Source organism: Aquarana catesbeiana, linkage group LG02 (genome assembly GCF_042186555.1).
Source record: "Aquarana catesbeiana isolate 2022-GZ linkage group LG02, ASM4218655v1, whole genome shotgun sequence".
Taxonomy (NCBI): Eukaryota; Metazoa; Chordata; class Amphibia; order Anura; family Ranidae; genus Aquarana; species Aquarana catesbeiana.
The window spans coordinates 339308367-339325886 of record NC_133325.1 but is presented as its reverse complement, the minus strand read 5'-3'; the positions used below and the strand labels follow the sequence as shown (position 1 = coordinate 339325886).

General features: G+C 43.3%; 1 protein-coding gene and 1 pseudogene across 1 annotated transcript; both read right to left on the bottom strand.

The window, feature by feature from the left end:
• Positions 1 to 5845: 5845 nt before the first annotated feature.
• Positions 5846 to 16462, bottom strand: TCEANC (transcription elongation factor A N-terminal and central domain containing). The gene is given in 4 exon segments (XM_073613029.1): positions 5846 to 8006; positions 13030 to 13058; positions 13060 to 13206; positions 16428 to 16462. Coding segments are annotated over 4 exon segments (1233 nt in total). The 3' UTR covers positions 5846 to 6984.
• On the bottom strand, positions 6165 to 6310 carry LOC141130781 (U1 spliceosomal RNA; annotated as a pseudogene).
• Positions 16463 to 17520: the final 1058 nt, after the last annotated feature.

Below are 17520 nucleotides of genomic sequence, written 5' to 3'. Positions count from 1 at the left end.
TGCCCCAAGGGCTGGATAAAGGCAAATAAAGGGCTGCAGTTTGAAGACCACTGCCTTATGTGATGATGCCTTCACATCTTTGCATCTGTCACATGACCTAATTCAGTAAGTCGAGAGCAGTTCTTATTTGAAGAGCATTCTAATGTGCCTTATAACCTTTCTTTTTTTTTTTTAAGGTGCATAATAAGGTCATAATACTACTTTGTAAATGGGGCCCTTAAAGCCTAAATCCACTTTGCTGCCACTTTAAAATAGTTTGTTTTGGACCTTTTTTTCCCGCAGCAGATTGCGTTTTGCGCGTAACAGACTTCAACGGAGCCGCACCAAAACCACAAGTCTTGCGTTTTGCTTTTTTTTTGATACACTGTGTATAGCTGGCTGCTAAAGAGCGGGCTGGGAAGCTTGCCGCCGTCTCCTTGACAACTGAAGAGTCATCAGTTCCCCGCTGAATGTAAAAAAAAATTGCCAGCAAAAAAAAAAAAAAACAAGAAAAGACAATGTGGGGTCTGGTATGGATTTGGAGGAGTCCCCCCCCCCCCCAAATCCATACCAGACCCTTATCCGAGCATGCAACCCAGCAGGTCAGGAAAGGGAGGGGATGAGCAAGCACACCTCTGCTACTGAACCACACCAGACCACATACTCCCAACATTGTCCCCCTGGGCTGTGGGTGTGGGGGTCTGCGGGTGGTGGGCTTATCGGAATATGGAATCCCCCTTTAACAAGGGGGCCTCCAGATGCCGGTCCCTCCCCTCGGATGTGAGTGAGTATGGGGTACATAGTACCCCTACCCATTGACCAAAAAAGTATAAAAGTGAATATGATGTAGATCCATCAATCAGGACGCCCGCCGCCACTGCCACAAAGCTCTGCTCGCCATTGGGGGATTTCATCGGCCAGAGCTTGCTGGGCTGCCAATGTCACAGGGGGCAGTGCCACCAGGTGATGTCGCTGGGTGGCCCCGCCCCTTAGGTATTTAGGAAATGTTAAATGTTGGCAAAGCAGACAGACTGCGGGAGCCTCAGAAGCAAAGCTTTTTTTTTCGGGTCTAACGGGCATCGTGATTGGCAATGGATCTACTTGTCAAAAATTCTTGTACTGTCTTTATTCACTTTTTGGTGATAGGTACTATGTACCCCATACTCATTCACATGGGGGGGCATCTGGGGGCCCCCTTGTTAAAGGGGTATTCCAGATTCCAATAGATTCCCCCTGCCTGCAAACCCCCCACAACCACACCCTAGGGTTATGGGGAAGAGGCCCTAGTCCCCATCAACATGACAAGGTGCTATGGGATGGGGGCAAAGCAGCATGTGGCCTGGTATGGTTCAGGAGGGGGGCACTCGGTCGCCCCCTCTCTTTCCAGACCTGCATGCTTGGATAAGGGTCTGCTATGAATTTGGGGGGGACCCCACGCCTATCTTTTCATTTTGATGTGGGGTTCCCCTCCAAATCCATACCAGACCAAAAGGACCGGGTATGGGTTGGGGGGGGCACGCTGTTTTTTTTGCCAGCAATTCTTTTTTTACATGCAGCTGTCAGCGGGAGCCACTGATTTTCGAGGCCTCATGCTGCGTACACACGATCGGAAATTCGGCCAGCAAAAGACCGATGAGAGCTTTTGGTCAGAAAATGCGACCGTGTGTATGCTCCATCTGACTTTTGCTGGCCGAATTCCAGCCAGCAAAAGATTGAGAGCATGTTCTCAATTTTTCGGTCCGAAAAAGTTCCTATCCGAAAATGCGATCATCTGTAGCAATTCTGACGCGCAAAATTCCTACGCATGCTCGGAAACAATTCGACACATGCTAGGAAGCACTGAACTTCATTTTCGCGGCTCGTTTGTAGTGTTGTACGTCACCGCGTTCTTGATGGTCGAAAGTTCAGAGAACTTTTGTGTGACCGTGTGTATGCAAGAAAAGCTTGAGCGGAATTCCGTCAGAAAAACCATCCAAGATCTTTCTGACGGAAAATCTGCTCGTGTGTACGCGGCACTAGTGTCCCTCCAGATGGGCCCAGGCTGCAATCTAAACTGGGGCCGTATGTGGGGGTTGGACACGGGTTGGACACCCCTGATGTAGTGCAAGGGCCTGCCTGATTGGGAATCAAAATCGGGATTCTACCCCTCCCGATCTCAAAACAGCAGAAAGTTCTCTGCTCACTTCTGACAGCTGACAAAACATCCGAGATAAAGAGAAAAATTGTAAACATTTTGTTCTTAGATCAAAAAGAATGAACTTCTCTCTGTAAATGAGGGCAGTTTAACCACTTAAAGACCAAACCTTTTTCTGACATTTGTTGCTTACAAGTTAAAATCAGTATTTTTTGCTAGAAAATTACCTGGAACCCCCAAACATTATATATACTTTTTTAGCAGAAACCCTAGAGAAAAAAATGGCGGTTGTTGCAATATTTTATCACACTGCAATTGTGCAGCGGTCTTTCAAATGCAATTTTTTTTGGAAAAAATACACTTTAACTGCTTCCGGACCAGCTGCCGCAGTTATACTGCAGCAGGTTGGCTTCCCTGCGTGAAACCACGTAGCTATATGTTGGCTCGCGGGGTCCGGATAGCAGGCGTGCGCGCTGCTCAGCGGGGGTGCCGATGCTCATGCCCGACGGTCGCGATGACCGCTGGCCAGGAGCGATCGTGACCAGGAGAGACAGAACAGGGACAAGTGTGTGTAAGCACACACTTCCCTGTTCTCATAGTAGTGACAGATCGTGTGTTCCTAATAGCTAGGAACCACGATCCGTCACTTCCTCTAGTTAGTCCCCTTCAGTTAGTTAATCCCTTCACCACCCCCTCGTGTTAACCCCTTCACTGCAAGTGACATTTTTACAGTAATCCATGCATTTTTAATCGCACTGATCGCTGTATTAATGCCAATGGTTCCAAAAATGTGTCAAAATTGTCCAATGTGTCCGCCATAATGTCGCAGCCACGATAAAAAAAAAATCGCAGATTGCCGCCATTACTAGTAAAAAGAAAAAAAAAGAATAAAAAAGCTATAAATATATCCCCTATTTTGTAGACACTATAACTTTTGCACAAACCAATCAATATACACTTATTGCGATTTTTTTTACCAAAAATATGTAGAATACATATCGGCTTAAACTGAGAAAAAAATTAGCTTTTTTTTAAAAAAAAAAATGGGGATATTTATTATAGCAAAAAGTACAAAATATTGTGTTTTTTTCAAAATTGACGCTCACCAAACATGACATTAGCAGAAGGTGCCCAAAGGGTGGCGCTCAACAGCTGAAATTCCACGTAGTACGTCACTACGTTCGTGTTTGTTGGCCGAACACACAATATTTTGTACTTTTTGCTATAATAAATATCCCCATTTTTTTTTAAAAAAAGCTCATTTTTTTCTCAGTTTAAGCCGATATGTATTCTACATATTTTTGGTAAAAAAAAAAAAAAAAAAATCGCAATAAGCGTATATTGATTGGTTTGTGCAAAAGTTATAGCGTCTACAAAATAGGGGATATATTTATAGCTTTTTTATTCTTTTTTTTTCTTTTTACTAGTAATGGCGGCAATCTGCGATTTTTATCGTGACTGCGACATTATGGCGGACACATCGGACAATTTTGACACATTTTTGGAACCATTTTTTTTTTTTAGTTTATAGCGCAAAAAATAAAAACCGCAGAGGCGATTAAATACCACCAAAAGAAAGCTCTATTTCTGGGAAAAAAAAGGACGTAAATTTTGTTCAGGCAGGGGGTAAATTCCTCCGGGGCTGAAGTGGTTAATTAAAAAAAAAAAAAAAAAAAAAAAACTAAAAAACAGTAAAGTTAGCGCAATTTTTTTGTATAATGTGAAAGATGATGTTACACCACAAGAATCATGAGAGAATCGTGATCTTTATTCTATGCAAAAAAAAAAAAAAAAAGCGATTCTCATTTTAGCCAGATTTGTGCAGCTGTAGTGTATGACCATCTTTTTAGACCTAAAATGAACTAGTCGCACTTTCGGCTATTAATAAACAGCATCCCAAACGCACAAGCAAACACACATTTTGCCATGTGAAAAAACAAGTGACGAATGCAGCAAACCGCACCACGCCAAAATGTCCCATGAGCTACTTTGCCACATTTAGGGGAGCACATTGAAATCAACGGGCTGTGCTATGCGTGTCACAGGAAAAATGAGCCAAAAAATGTGCGCTCCCACTACAATAATCTGTGCTTTGCCATGCATTTCAGAAATGCTGCAAATGTGCATCTTGCTTATGTTGCCATTACACATTAAAGGCACCCCAAGTGCAGTAAAACCACACTCCTCTTAAAAAAAAAAAAAAGTACCGAAGCTTCTGTGGGGCAATTATTGCGCATATTCAAGTGAATGGGCTGCCCCATGCGTGACGAATGAAAACACTCCAAAACAACCCATGCGGGAATGTAAGCTTGTGAACTGGGCCTGAAAACCAAGTGTCTCCGTCTACTACCTCCTATGTACTTGTATAAAGCTGCCCATACACCATTGTAAAATCTCTGTAAATTGTCATTTAGATTTACCAGAACTATGGAATAGAATGACCCACCTGAACAATCCATTCAATGTGTATCAAATCAGGTAGGCCCTTGTACTACATAGTGGTGAACATGCTATTCTGTGATGCAACAAGGAAGTGAATGCTGCTATAAAATGACTTACAGGAAGTGATGGAATCTGAAAACCATTTAAAAATCCAAATAGATTAGATTTCAAAACCTTCTATAAATGAGGCAAGTGAGAGAAAAGCACATTGTGATGGCTGGGCCAGAAATGTCATTAGAAAACACTTCTATTTATTACGAAAAGTGAAATTCTGCCCAAAAAGGTGAACTAAAGCCTCGTACACACGATCCAATTGTTGGCAGACAGAGCGTCAGACTTTTGTCCGAAGGGCATGTGCCTGGATTTTGTCTTGCATACTAAATGGCACACAATTGTCGGCCAACAAACACAAACGTAGTGACGTACTACGTGGAATTTCAGCTGTTGAGCGCCACCCTTTGGGCACCTTCTGCTAATGTCATGTTTGGTGAGCATTGATTCCGAGCACATGTGTTTGTACTTTGGACTTTTGTGTGACGGACTTGTGTACAGACGATACGAAAATCTGACAACAGACCATTGTCCGCCGAAAACATCAGACAATTGTGGTCCAACTTTCCACAAACAAATGTTGGATGGCAGGCTAGTGGACAACAATTGTCTGATGGAGCGTACTAACCGTCGGATTTTAGGCAAACAGTCGGACATCACACAATTCCCGACCAAAAATACGATTATGTGCACGAGGCTTTAGCTTTTAACCAGTTGCCGGGTGGCAGCTACAGGTTAAGTGACATACTCATCCTTCCAGCACATGCGCATAGCGTGCCGCTTCAACAACCACTTTTCCTTGTGGTTGCCGGTATGTGGCCACTTTGATCAGCCGGGGAATCATGTGATTGCTATGTAAATAGATTACAGTGTGATTATGTAGTGGATGTGTATGGATTATTTTTGAAGAATAGGGATATGGTTTAGTGTCACGTTAAGCTTGGCATACACAATTAAAATTTTTTCATTCAGCCTACAGATGAACAAGTCTCCCCCTGTGGCTATTGTATCCGCAGCATTTGATTGGATACAGCTGCTGTTGAGCTGAAAATTTTCCATCCAGCTACCCATGAAACAAATTTCCCATGGTATATGGTCAGCTATACCGCTTTACAGATCCACTGATTTAATTTAGGTTTTTGAAGCAGAAGCAGTGTTGCTGTTTTCAAAGTTGAACTGATCTCCAGATAAGAACTTTATGATAATAACTAAAAACCTTGACAAATAAATAACTAAAGAGAAGGTTAATAAATATATTTAATATGTAATCGGTTTTAGCTAGAACTGCTTTCTTCAAGCCTTCTTTTTACCTCAAAAGTAATGGCATTGGGTTATTATAATGCAAAAATAAAGCTATGTCCCTCAGGCTGAACTCAGGCAAAGGACACAGTTGAAATATTTATAGGGAAAGATTTACTGAAACTGGAGTATACAGAATTTGGTGCAGCTGTGCATAGTAACCAACCAGCTTCAAGCTTGTTCAATTAAGCTGACAATAAAACTTGGAAGCCGATTGGCTACTATGCACAGCTGCACCAGATTCTTGTGTCGTTTTTTTTAAAGCGCAAATGCAGTCCCCCACTACCACAAATTATGCAGTCGAGTTTCCTGCATTTGAGGAAGTCGCAGGGGTCAGCACAGCCAGAGCCTCACCCTGGGAGGACCACCTTCATGATCATGGTATCTCCCCTGCCAGGTAAGTATAACTTGTGTCTTTTTTCAACCAGATTAAATATGTACCTATGTTAAGCAGCAAACCTGGTCACCTCCTGCCCCCTGCCTGTGATCAGACAGTGACTGAGCAACAGCTGTTTACTTTGCTGTTACTATATGCTTCCTCCTATGAGCAATTTTTTTGAGTGCATAGGCGTAGGCAGAACTTGGCTCCCAGTTCTGCCATTTCCTCCTAAACTGAGTGCTGCTATTCAGGGAAGTACAAAAAGCTGATACCAAATCTAATTCAGGTGGCTAAGCCAGTTACATTTACGGTCTTTAAAATGAATAAAAATAAAACAAGACTTTAGTATCACTTTAAGTACAAAGCATCAAGTGTACTGCTACATGATGCTGGTCTGAGCAGAGTGTAAACCCTGATAGCCTGTAGTTAAAAACATGTACTGAGTAGAAGTTCAGAGTGAACTGCATATACTGTAAATCTTTATCAGTGTGCTGCATCTCACTGCAGCAATTTAGAGATCAGAATAATCTTTATCAGGGTTGCCTCTCTATTCTGTGATCGTCTGCCCAGGAGTGATCAGTTTAATGGGGCTGGATGATCATTACAAAGTCTACCCTTGTAGGCTGCTCTTCTTCTTTTTTATCATCTATGGAGCCAGGGCACTTAGCACAGTATTAAGAATGAACAGGACAGAATGCTTTCACAGACAGATCCACCTACTATGATACCACTTCTCTCCACACTCATTACAAATGATAAATGTCATCATTTCTTCATCAGGGTTTCCAGCCCGCACCCAAGCAGGCAGAAACAGAGTTCCTCTTGAAATCATTGTAACTGTACAATTAAACCTGTCACACTTCCTGCATTTAATTTTATTTGTCTGGAGGCCATCAACGGCTTGGGGTAACTGATGCTCCTGAACACTTTCTTGTGTATAGCTGGCTCTGAGCTTTCGGAGTTCATCACTGGCCATCTCCATTGCAGTCATTGTAGCAAACGCCCCAGGACTTAATGTGCCAGAGAAAATCTGCTTTTTTAGATGGGAATTCTTTGGATTTCTCAGATTGGAAACTTTACTCCGTATACAGTTTCTATACTTCTTCTCATTTTTAGCATACATGTTATAGATGCTTTCCTCTAGCGCGTGTGCATATGCATGCGTTTTCTCTGCACACTCTGTAGGATCAGACAAAGCCTGGCACAAAAGTTCTCGGCATTTTACTCTTAATTCCTCAGCAATGATTTTCTCTTCACCTACATTGTCCGCACTAGACTTTGTACAACAAGCTGCTTGAGTGCTTGAATCAGTATTTTCAGCTGCTGTTTCTTGAGTTGCTGTAGACAAATGAAGGTTCATTGTACTACCCAGAACACTTTTGTTGTGTTCATTTTCTGGGACTGACTGCACTGCTACAAGTTCTTTGCTTTCACCTGTGTGGTTTTCCTCCTTGGGATGGGCACAGCTTTCTTTATACAAGAGCTTCCATTTGGACAGCAAGCACTTGGCCTTCTTTTTCATAGCTCCTTGGGAACAGCTCTTAAGTACCCTGTAAACAACCCCGATGACGTCTGTCTCTTGAAGGGTTTGCAGACTGACCTCAAGAGTTTCAAAGTAAGAGAGGTGGTACATAATGTCTTCATATTTTCTGTCTGCTAGAAGTCTTTCCACTTGTAAGGCTCTGTATGTCAGTTCTTTAATACCAGTTGCATTCAGCATTCCTATGGCAGAGAAAAAATGTTTACATTTAAAACCATACAAAAGGCCTCTGCATATGTAAAAACTGCCTGCAGAAATATTACTTAAAGTAGTTCTAAAAGGCATTAAAAAAAAGGGGGTATATTTACCTGCGTTGTGCAACGATCTTGCAAAGAGCAATCCCTTAACTCTTCTTTGGCAGTCCCCTGCCGGTGTTCTCTTCTTATTAGTGCCCCCATAGCAAGCCGTGTGCTTTGGGGGCACCTGCGTGGGCAGGCTCCCAAGCTGGGTGACTCAGCCACGCGCCCCCTGGCTCACTCCTCACAGGATTTTACTGACAGCAGATGCTAGTGGCTCCTCCCACAGATCTTTCCCTCTTTCCCTTTCCCTGTGGACAGGAATGAGCATGGAAAGATCACGTGACTGCTCCAATACATGAATAAAAAAGTATTTAGATGGGGGTTTTTTTTCTACCAAAAAAAAAATAAAAATTAGATGCTAAAGAATTGTTTGTATACTTTGTAAAAACAAACAATCTATGGCACTTAAAGTATAACTAAAGGAAAAATGTTTTTTTTTTTAGTTTTTAACAGTGTGGAGAGGGATTACAAAATCTTATAAGTTTTTATTTCTGTCTGTGGCCCCATTAAGAAGATTCACCCTCTTTATTTGTCCTGTTTACCATTACTGAATGTGAAAATAAACGAAAATCCCAAATTTGGGTTGTCCCTAGAAAAGCAATAGAGGGGAAATCTCCCAGTGGGGACACTGATTCTGGTGACCTGGGGGTCCCCAAGGAATTCCCTTAATTTGTAGGGACTTCCTTTCACATTGTGTTTGACTTTGGGACAGGAACTGAATGGAAATCTCTGCAATTGGACACAGATGGCAAAAAACAAAACAAAAACCTGTCAGGGGTATAACCTTCCCATGCTCTATCAAAATGGAAAAAAGTTTTGCCTATGGTTCTACTTTAACCATTGTGTCTTTAGTATCACTTTAAAGGATAAATTCACCTTTGGGAACAGGTTACACGTTCCACCCTTTTTTAGGATGGAACATGTAGCATCCCCCCCCCCCCCCCCACCCCCGTGACAGCAGCTGTCAGTTTTTTAACACATGGCAGCGTCATTCATTAACACAGCCCTGCGTGTGAATGAACTACAAGCCCCAACATTCTTCCTGCCCTTACAGGATGTATGGGCCACACAGATACACTGACAGATCTGAGTGAGACCTGCATGGCACCAACAATCAGCAGATCACTGGTGCAATGCTTTACAGGCTCCAAAAAAATAAAAAAAAGTGCATTTATTTTTTATTTTTTAAAGTGAACTTATCCTTTAATGCTCATAAAGAAGAGCTTATAGCAACGTGTGATCAGTGAGAGCTTGATCACTTATGATCACTTATTTGTATAATTAAAAGGTTGCATAGCATCTCTCATTAAAACTAACAGGATGCAATCAATGAGATCAGCCTTGTTAGATTTTAGTCATGCAACTGCAATTTTTTAAATCTAAAACATAACCCTAGGATAAGTTTGTAAGTGCCATTACTATAAGCACACTCTCTGTGCTGTCAATGTTGCCATCTGACGTTCTATAAAGGAGAGCCTGTTTTATCTGATCTACAAGTCTATGGGGTATCTTCTGACACACATGCAAGGGCTTACATAGAGCAGGGTTGGAGACCTAGCTAGGTTCTCTAATCAACAAAACATGTCACTGGAATGGGAGATTAAGACAAGTTGTACCCGTTTCTCATTTCAAAGTAGTTTTAAAGCTAAAATGTTTTTTCAACCGAGAGCATTTCTGCATTAAAAAATTTAAATAAACAAACATTTTGCCACTTGCTGTGCCCCCACCTACAAACACTTACCTGCATCGATCCAGTGCTGTGCCTGGCTGCAGGACTTACCTCCCACCTTTTTCTTCTCACAGTAGGATCCGGCAGCAGTGGGAGCCATTGGCTCTTGTTGCTGTCAATCAAATCCTGTGAGCAAACAGCAGGGGGCGGGGCAGAGCTGCGCTGTGTATGTGTCAATGGACAAACAGCCCAGCTTGGGAGTGAGCCCGCACATCTGAGAACAGACACAGAAGAGGAGGAGCAAAAATCGTCAGTAGGGGACCTCAGAAGATGAGGTTGGGGGTTGTTCTGTGCAATACCATTGAACAGAGCAAGCAAGTTTAACATGCTTATTAACCTAATTTTAACCACTTAAAGACCGCCCACCGCATGTATACTGCGGCTCTATTGCACCTAAACGAAGTACATTTACGTTGTTTCATGCAATAAATAGTGACAGGAGCTGACGCGCATGCCCGGTGGGCCCGATGTCCGCCAGCCACCTGCGATCGTGGTACAGAGAGGCAGAATGGGAATCTGCCTATGTAAACAAGACAGACCCCCACTCTGACAGGGGGCAACATGGAGATCTGCTGTTCCTAGCGATTAGGAACAGTGATCTCTGTGTTCCTGTTAGCACTTCCCCCACACAGTAAGAAAACACATTTAACTCTTTGATCACCCCGTTAACCCCTTCCCTGCCAGTGTAATTTATACAGTAGTCAGTGCATTTTCTTAGCACTAATCACTGTATTGGTGTCACCGGTCCCCAAAAAGTGTCACTTCGGGTCAGATTTGTCTGCCGCAATGTCGCAGTCCTGCTAAAAATTGCTGATCGCTGCCATTACTAGTAAAAAAAAGAATTAAAAGTCCATAAATCTATCCCGTAGTTTGTAGACGCCATAACTTTTGCACAAACCAATCAATATACGCTTATTGGGATTTTGCTTACCAACAATATGAAGCAGAATACATATTGGCCTAAACTGATGAAGAAATTCGTTTTTTTTTTTAATTTATTTTTTGAATATGTATTATAGCAGAAAGTTAAAAAATAGTTCTTTTTTTTTCAAAATTAGCAGTCTTTTTTTGTTTATAGTGGCCAGTCACAGAGCCGGAGTCCGCGTCCCTGGAAGGAAGAAGGGTGAACATGGATGCGGCCTGCATCGGGGACGGCGCGAGCTTCATTTGCAGGTGTCACATAATGTGCTAGTATGTGATGCGGCCCCCCCCCCCCCCCCCGACCTGCACAGCCATTCACTGGAGAGTTTAGTGTAATGTTGCTCCCCCCCACAGCTCTTATGCAATGAGAACAGAGGGAATGTGATGACTTATAAAAAAAAAAGGGAAAAAAGGTATTTATAATTTTTTTTTATATATCTATACAGAAATGTTTTGCTTTTCAGGGTTGTTCTAAGGTAATCGTTTACAATCACTTTAAGTTGTCACTGGAATAGAATAGGGACAATCTTTCTAATAGGGACACTCTTTTCAGTAACAACTAGGTAAGAGAGTGATTCCCTTCCTTTGGAAATGTCTCCTTTCACTTCCAGTCTAAATAAATAAATAAATAATAATAAATAAAACTGACTTGGGTTTTAACTATTCTTTACTCTATCCATAACTATGTTTAATAAAATAAATTTAAAAAATGGATTTGTCTTTAGATATACTTTATAGCCCAACTCCACTTTCCCTCATCTACCGTTACCAGCCCCCACTCCCCTTAGAGCACCCCTCAGCCCCCTTATTTTAGTGTATAGTCTACTGTATTCATTACTTTGATCCTCTTAGTGCTGGGCGATTTTCTCCAAAAAAATATCTACGATTTAAAAAAAAAAAAAAACTCGATTCACGATTCGAATTGAGTTTTTTTTTTTTTTTGGGACACCGCGCCGGTCCTGAGGAGCTGCGGGCAGGAGTTTTTAGGCGAGGCCGCGGCTTCGGCCTAGTCCGCGGCGTCCGACCTCGCGGACTATGCCGAAGCCTCGCCTTAAAACTCCTGCCCACAGCTCCTCAGGACCGGCGAAGTGAAAAAAAATAAAATCAATTTGCTTAAAATTTTGAATCGATTTGACCTCTCAACTCGATTCAAGATTTAAATCAATTTTTTTCCCCAGCCCTAGATCCTCTCTGTTTTAGGTCCCTGTTCAGTACAGTGTGTGCGTTTTCCTAAAATTATAATGCTAAATACCTGCTTTGCAGAGCCCTGTTGTGCTGACACGTGACCTCCCTCTGCTTTCTTTCCGATGTAAGTGAGTACAGTGGGAGGGGCTGAGATTTTCTTCTGATGAACGCAAGTCAGCAAAGGGAGGTCACGTATCTGCACAGCAGGGCTCTGCAAAGAAGGTATTTAGCATTATAATTTTAGAAAAACATGCACACTGTACTGAACAGGGACCTAAAACAGAGAGGATCAAAGTATTTAATACAGGTTTCTTTACTTTAAAAAGCACAGAAGGAGAGGAGAGGCGGGGCCACACACTGACTACAGAGCTGACAGGGAGAGAGAGGGGGTGGAGGAGATGCAGAGAAGAGAGCTGGATGACGGAGACACGAAAACTGACCCTGGTATCATGGATCAGCAGCCATGATAAACATGGTGAGTTTAAACAGGGGAAGACAGGATCACCAGGTATTGTACAACATGGAGAAGGACAATTGACATGGCAAAAGCGCTGTATTATATCTCCTGCCTTAAAGGGACAGGAGTATTTTTTTTTTAGGATTACAACCATTTTAAAATAAATCTGTAGTCTTTAGTATGGTCATATACCGTTATATTTCTTCTTCCTACTACTATGGGCATGTCCTAATTACTGCAGAAAACAGCACCATGTAGTAGTGCAGTGCTTTTTTGCAGCCTTTTCCTGTGCGTCCAGAGCTACTTGAGAACATGCCCTCCAGCGTCAGATGCTTGACACTCTTTGATCACAGGAAGTGAGTTGAAATATACTGGGTGGCAGTGAGTCTGGAAGAAGACGGTTGGAGCATGGGGGAAGAGGTGTTGGGCAGTGAAGACTTTTTTTTTCTATATTAAGCAGATCAGAGTAACAACGCATACATCCCTGCTCTAGCCCAATATACTGCATTCATTTGCTCCTGTACAGAGAGTTAAAGAGGAACAACCCAGTCTGCTCAAAACTGAAAATCAGCCATACCAAGTACTCGTCCCTGTACAATATAATACACACTTACTTCCATGTAGTATAGCATCCTCTTCCTCACTCAAATCTTCCCCAGCATTTTCTTTCTTTGGTGATATTCAGGAAGTGACAGCCAGATTCGGAATCTGAGATGGCAGTGTTGTCCTGAAGTTCATGAAAATCCCAGGGCAGCTGGAAAGTGGAGAGTACAACTTTAATAAAAAGATACCTAAAAATGTAAATATACCTGCAAGTATGATAAAGACTAAGGGGTATATAATAAACAAAATTGCATAGCTGCATGTAAATTAATTTTGTGCAAATAAGGCAAAAATCAAATGTTTTCTGGCTATATTCTCTGCTGATAGTGTGAATGAGGAAACAACAGCATTTTATAGCAACTAGATCGCGCTACCATAGGAAATAAGTATGCTCTTCGACTCCATCTAGTGACTATATTGTGGCATTTTCCCCATTCACACTTTTGATCTGCAGTAAGACCCCTTTCTCACTGAGGCGTTTTTTAGGCGCTTTAGCGCTAAAAATAGCACCTGTAAAAAGCCTCAGCTGCAAAGACGCTGCGCTAGCAGGGTGTCACAAAAAGTACTGCCAGCAGCTTTTTTGCAGCGGTGAAGGAGCGGTTAGAACATTGCTCCTGCCCATTGAAATCAATGGGGAAGCGCTGCCATACTGCCGGCAAAGTGCCGCTGCAGCAGCATTTTGTGGGTGGATTTAACCCTTTATCGGCCGCTAGCGGGGGTTAAAAGCGCCCCGCTAGTGGCCGAATAGCGCCGCTAAAAATAGTGCGAGAACATTTATGTGTGAGAACATTTTATTCTGCTCCTTTGGCACAGAATACATTTACATGCAGTTTTAAGGGAAAACGGCAATGCAAAGTTTTATGAATACACCCCTGTGATTTAGAAAAGTTGAGAAGAGGGGAGAAAGTCTTCTTTATGATGAGTTTTCAAGACAGAATATACAGGTAAAATAATGCCATCTGAATTCTTCAAACTAGGTATAGCACCCTCTAACTAGGTAGGTGCTAGAGGTAGATTTTGGTGAGTACAGGTAAATTTAGGCAGGCCTAGCTGGAAGCTAGGGCTGTTTGTTTTGATCTGTATAGGCTGGAAGTGGTTCAGAGTAGGCTGGTGACTCACAGATAGCATCACTTCTCGGTTACCTCCATCTGGCTTCTAGAAGAGAGGAGGGGAAGAGAGTTGGAGCTGTCTGAGATGTCTCAGGGAGCCCTGACCAATCCTCATCTATGATTGGCAGGCCTCCTTGATATACCCAGGGTCAGGCCAGCTGGGGAGGAGTTGTTGGGTGGAAGAAATGAAGAGTGCTAAGCTGTCAGGGCCTTTTAGGGTGCTCCCCTTTCTGGGGGGGGGGGGGGGGGGGACCTTGGGCCGTGGACTTGGGTGCAGGAAGGATCCCTTCAAGAATGCATGAAGGATCTGGACAGGGCACAGAGAGGACAGCAGGAGCTAGTACCGCCGGGCAAGTCTTCAGGGGGGAGTGTGTGTGGGGTGGGTGGCCAGGAGGGTCGGTGAGTGACAGGCACAGTCATGAGGACTGGGGAGGCACCTTGAGCCCGGGTTCACACCTATGCGAATTAGAGGTGCGTTTCCGCACCTCTAATTCGCATAGCAGGAGAATGTGACTGGCTCCCTATGGAGCCAGTTCACATATCTCCGGGGCGGCTGCGGTGCGCACTGCACAAAAACGCTGTGCGTCTTTGGCTGCGTTTCAGGGCCGAATTCAGGCATAGAATCGGCCCTGATTCGTCCCTGAAACGGTGAACAGGGACGCACAGCGCTCCTGTGCGATCCGCAGCCCGTTGTGGTGTGAACCCAGGCTGAAAGGACTTGGTGTGCAGTCTGGGATGGGTTCAGAGCCAGCAGTAAGGACTGTGATGTCGCGGGCAGCTGCAGCCAGGAGGGCTGGCAGGGCCTGAAGAGGGATTACTGGGAGCAGTAATCCACCATAGGTCAGCTAGCACACAAAGAATTCCTATTCTTTTGCTACATTAAAGGGACCTGGGGTCCCTGCCTGCAAATGGCAATTTCTAGGGCCTGACCGAGAGAGAGACTGCAAGCAAGCGTTGTGCTGGAGGAGACTAGAGCTGTAAAGTGTATCTAGTTGTCCCAACTGATTGAAAATACAATCAACCAATTGTTCTTTCTACTGGGCATCTCATATATTCCTATCCAAGTTCAAATCCCTCAATAAAATAACAAAACAAACATCTGGACTGTTCATTGTCTCCAAGTGGATTGGGAGGTGAATGCCAGGCTGGGCAGGGTGACAGGTGGGCCACAACTTTCAGCAGCCCCTACTGGGGTTCCGCTACATAGGAGTTTGCATTTAGTGCCGCTTCACACGGGGGCGACTTGTCAGGCGAACTAGTCACCTGACAAGTCGCCTCCCGTTCTGTACAATGGAACCGTTCTAATAAGAGCGACACAAGTCGCTCCGACTTAGAAAAAGGTTCCTGTACTTCTTTTGGGGCGACTTGCATAGACTTCTATACAGAAGTCGTTTTGCAAGTCGCCGTGGATGTCGTGCCGCCCCTAGTGTGAACCGAGCCTTACTGTTTATATGATGGCACAACTAAATCCTCAGAGATGATGTGACCCTACAATGTAGGGATATCATGGTCAGTGTCTATGACGCTGTGTAGAATTCCGTTGTGCCTTCCCACTACAAATGTCAGTGTGGTGGCAGATTTGTGAACGTCTTGGAAAAAGGTGTGTCAATTTGTGGCAAGCACTGCATGTGTAGTCGCAGTGTAGTGCAGCCGCACCATGACACATCACAAGGGTTATGGAGCAGGAAGTGAGGAGCTGGGACAGCACTGCATCCACAGAGGGGACAGGGAAGTGTTTGGTGGGGGGCTGAAAAGTTAGTGGGGCACTTCTTACTGTAATGCAGGAAATTTAGTAAGATAAAAACCAGCTTGACTGTGGAACTAGCTGAATGTACTGCATGTGATTGTATTGATAGAGAAAGTGTGAGCAGGGATTGTCTAGTGTGACCCATCTCTCCTCTATAACAACCCATTCCCCCTTAATGACATGTGACTAATGAATGAGGCTGGCTGTTTAGTTCCGCTGTGAGAGCACAGTGATTGTACTAACCTCACTCTGTACAGGAAGCACCACATCAGAGCAGTGCCCTCTGACACGGAACACAACATTCCCCGCCTATTTCCTGCTCCTCTGCGCGCACATGCGTAGTCTCCTCCTGTGCAGTGCCGTCACATGATCCAACCTGGGCGTGGAGATGGGAGCGCCTGCGTGCTTTACTGGGCACGCATGACAAGTTAACCCTTCGCTCCTGTGTACATCCCATTATGCTGTGCACTCTGCGTGCTAACCCTTTCCTCCAATGTAAATGGTTTTCTGCTTTATGAAGCTCACAATAATCCTTCCCTTCTATCAGACTCACTCTTCTCCGTGCTGCTTGTTGTCCTTCCTCTCCATGTGAATCATTGGCTGTTATATGCTACATCTCAAGTTAACCCTTTGCTCCCATGTGAGTCATTTGTTGCTACAGTGAGGGGAAAAACCGTATATGATCCCCTGCTGATTTTATATGTTTGCCCACTGACAAAGAAATAATGAGTCTATCATTTTAATGGTAGTTTTTTTTTTTTAACAGTGGGAGACAGAATAACAACCATAAAATCCAGAAAAACGCATTTCAAAAAAGTTTTGATTTTGATATTGATTTGTATTTTAACCACTTCAGCCCCAGAAGATTTGGCCGCTCAATGACCAGGCCATTTTTTGCGATTCGGCACAAGTGCACGGTCGTGCCACACTGTACCCAAACAGAATTGACATCTTTTTTTTCCCACACATAGAGCTTTCTTTTGGTGGTATTTGATCACCTCTGCGGTTTTTATTTTTTGCGCTATAAACAAAAAAAAAGAGTGACAATTTTGAAAAAAACACAATATTTTGTACTTTTTGCTATAATAAATATCCCCAAAAAGCTATTTTTTTCCTTAGTTTATGCAGATATGTATTCTTCGACATATTTTTGGTAAAAATCGCAATAAGCAATAATATTGATTGGTTTGCGCAAAAGTTATAGCATCTACCAAATATGGGAAAGATTTATGGCATTTTTATTATTATAATTTTTTTTACTATTAATGGCGGCGATCAGCGATTTTTAATGGGACTGCGACATTATGGCGGACACATCGGACACTTTGACACATTTTTGGGACCATTGACAATTATACAGCGATCAGTGCTATAAATGAATTTTTTTTTTTGGGGTGGAACTTCACTTTAAAGGGAGTGCTCCTAATCTCAGCTTGTTACCTGTATAAAAGACACCTGTCCACAGAAGCAATCAATCAATCAGTTTCCAATCTCTCCACCATGGCCAAGACCAAAGAGCTGTCCAAGGATGTTAGGGACAAGATTGTAGACCTAGACAAGGCTGGAATGGGCTACAAGACCATCGCCAAGTATCTTGGTGAGAGGGTGACAGCAGTTGGTGCGATTATTCGCAAATGGAAGAAACA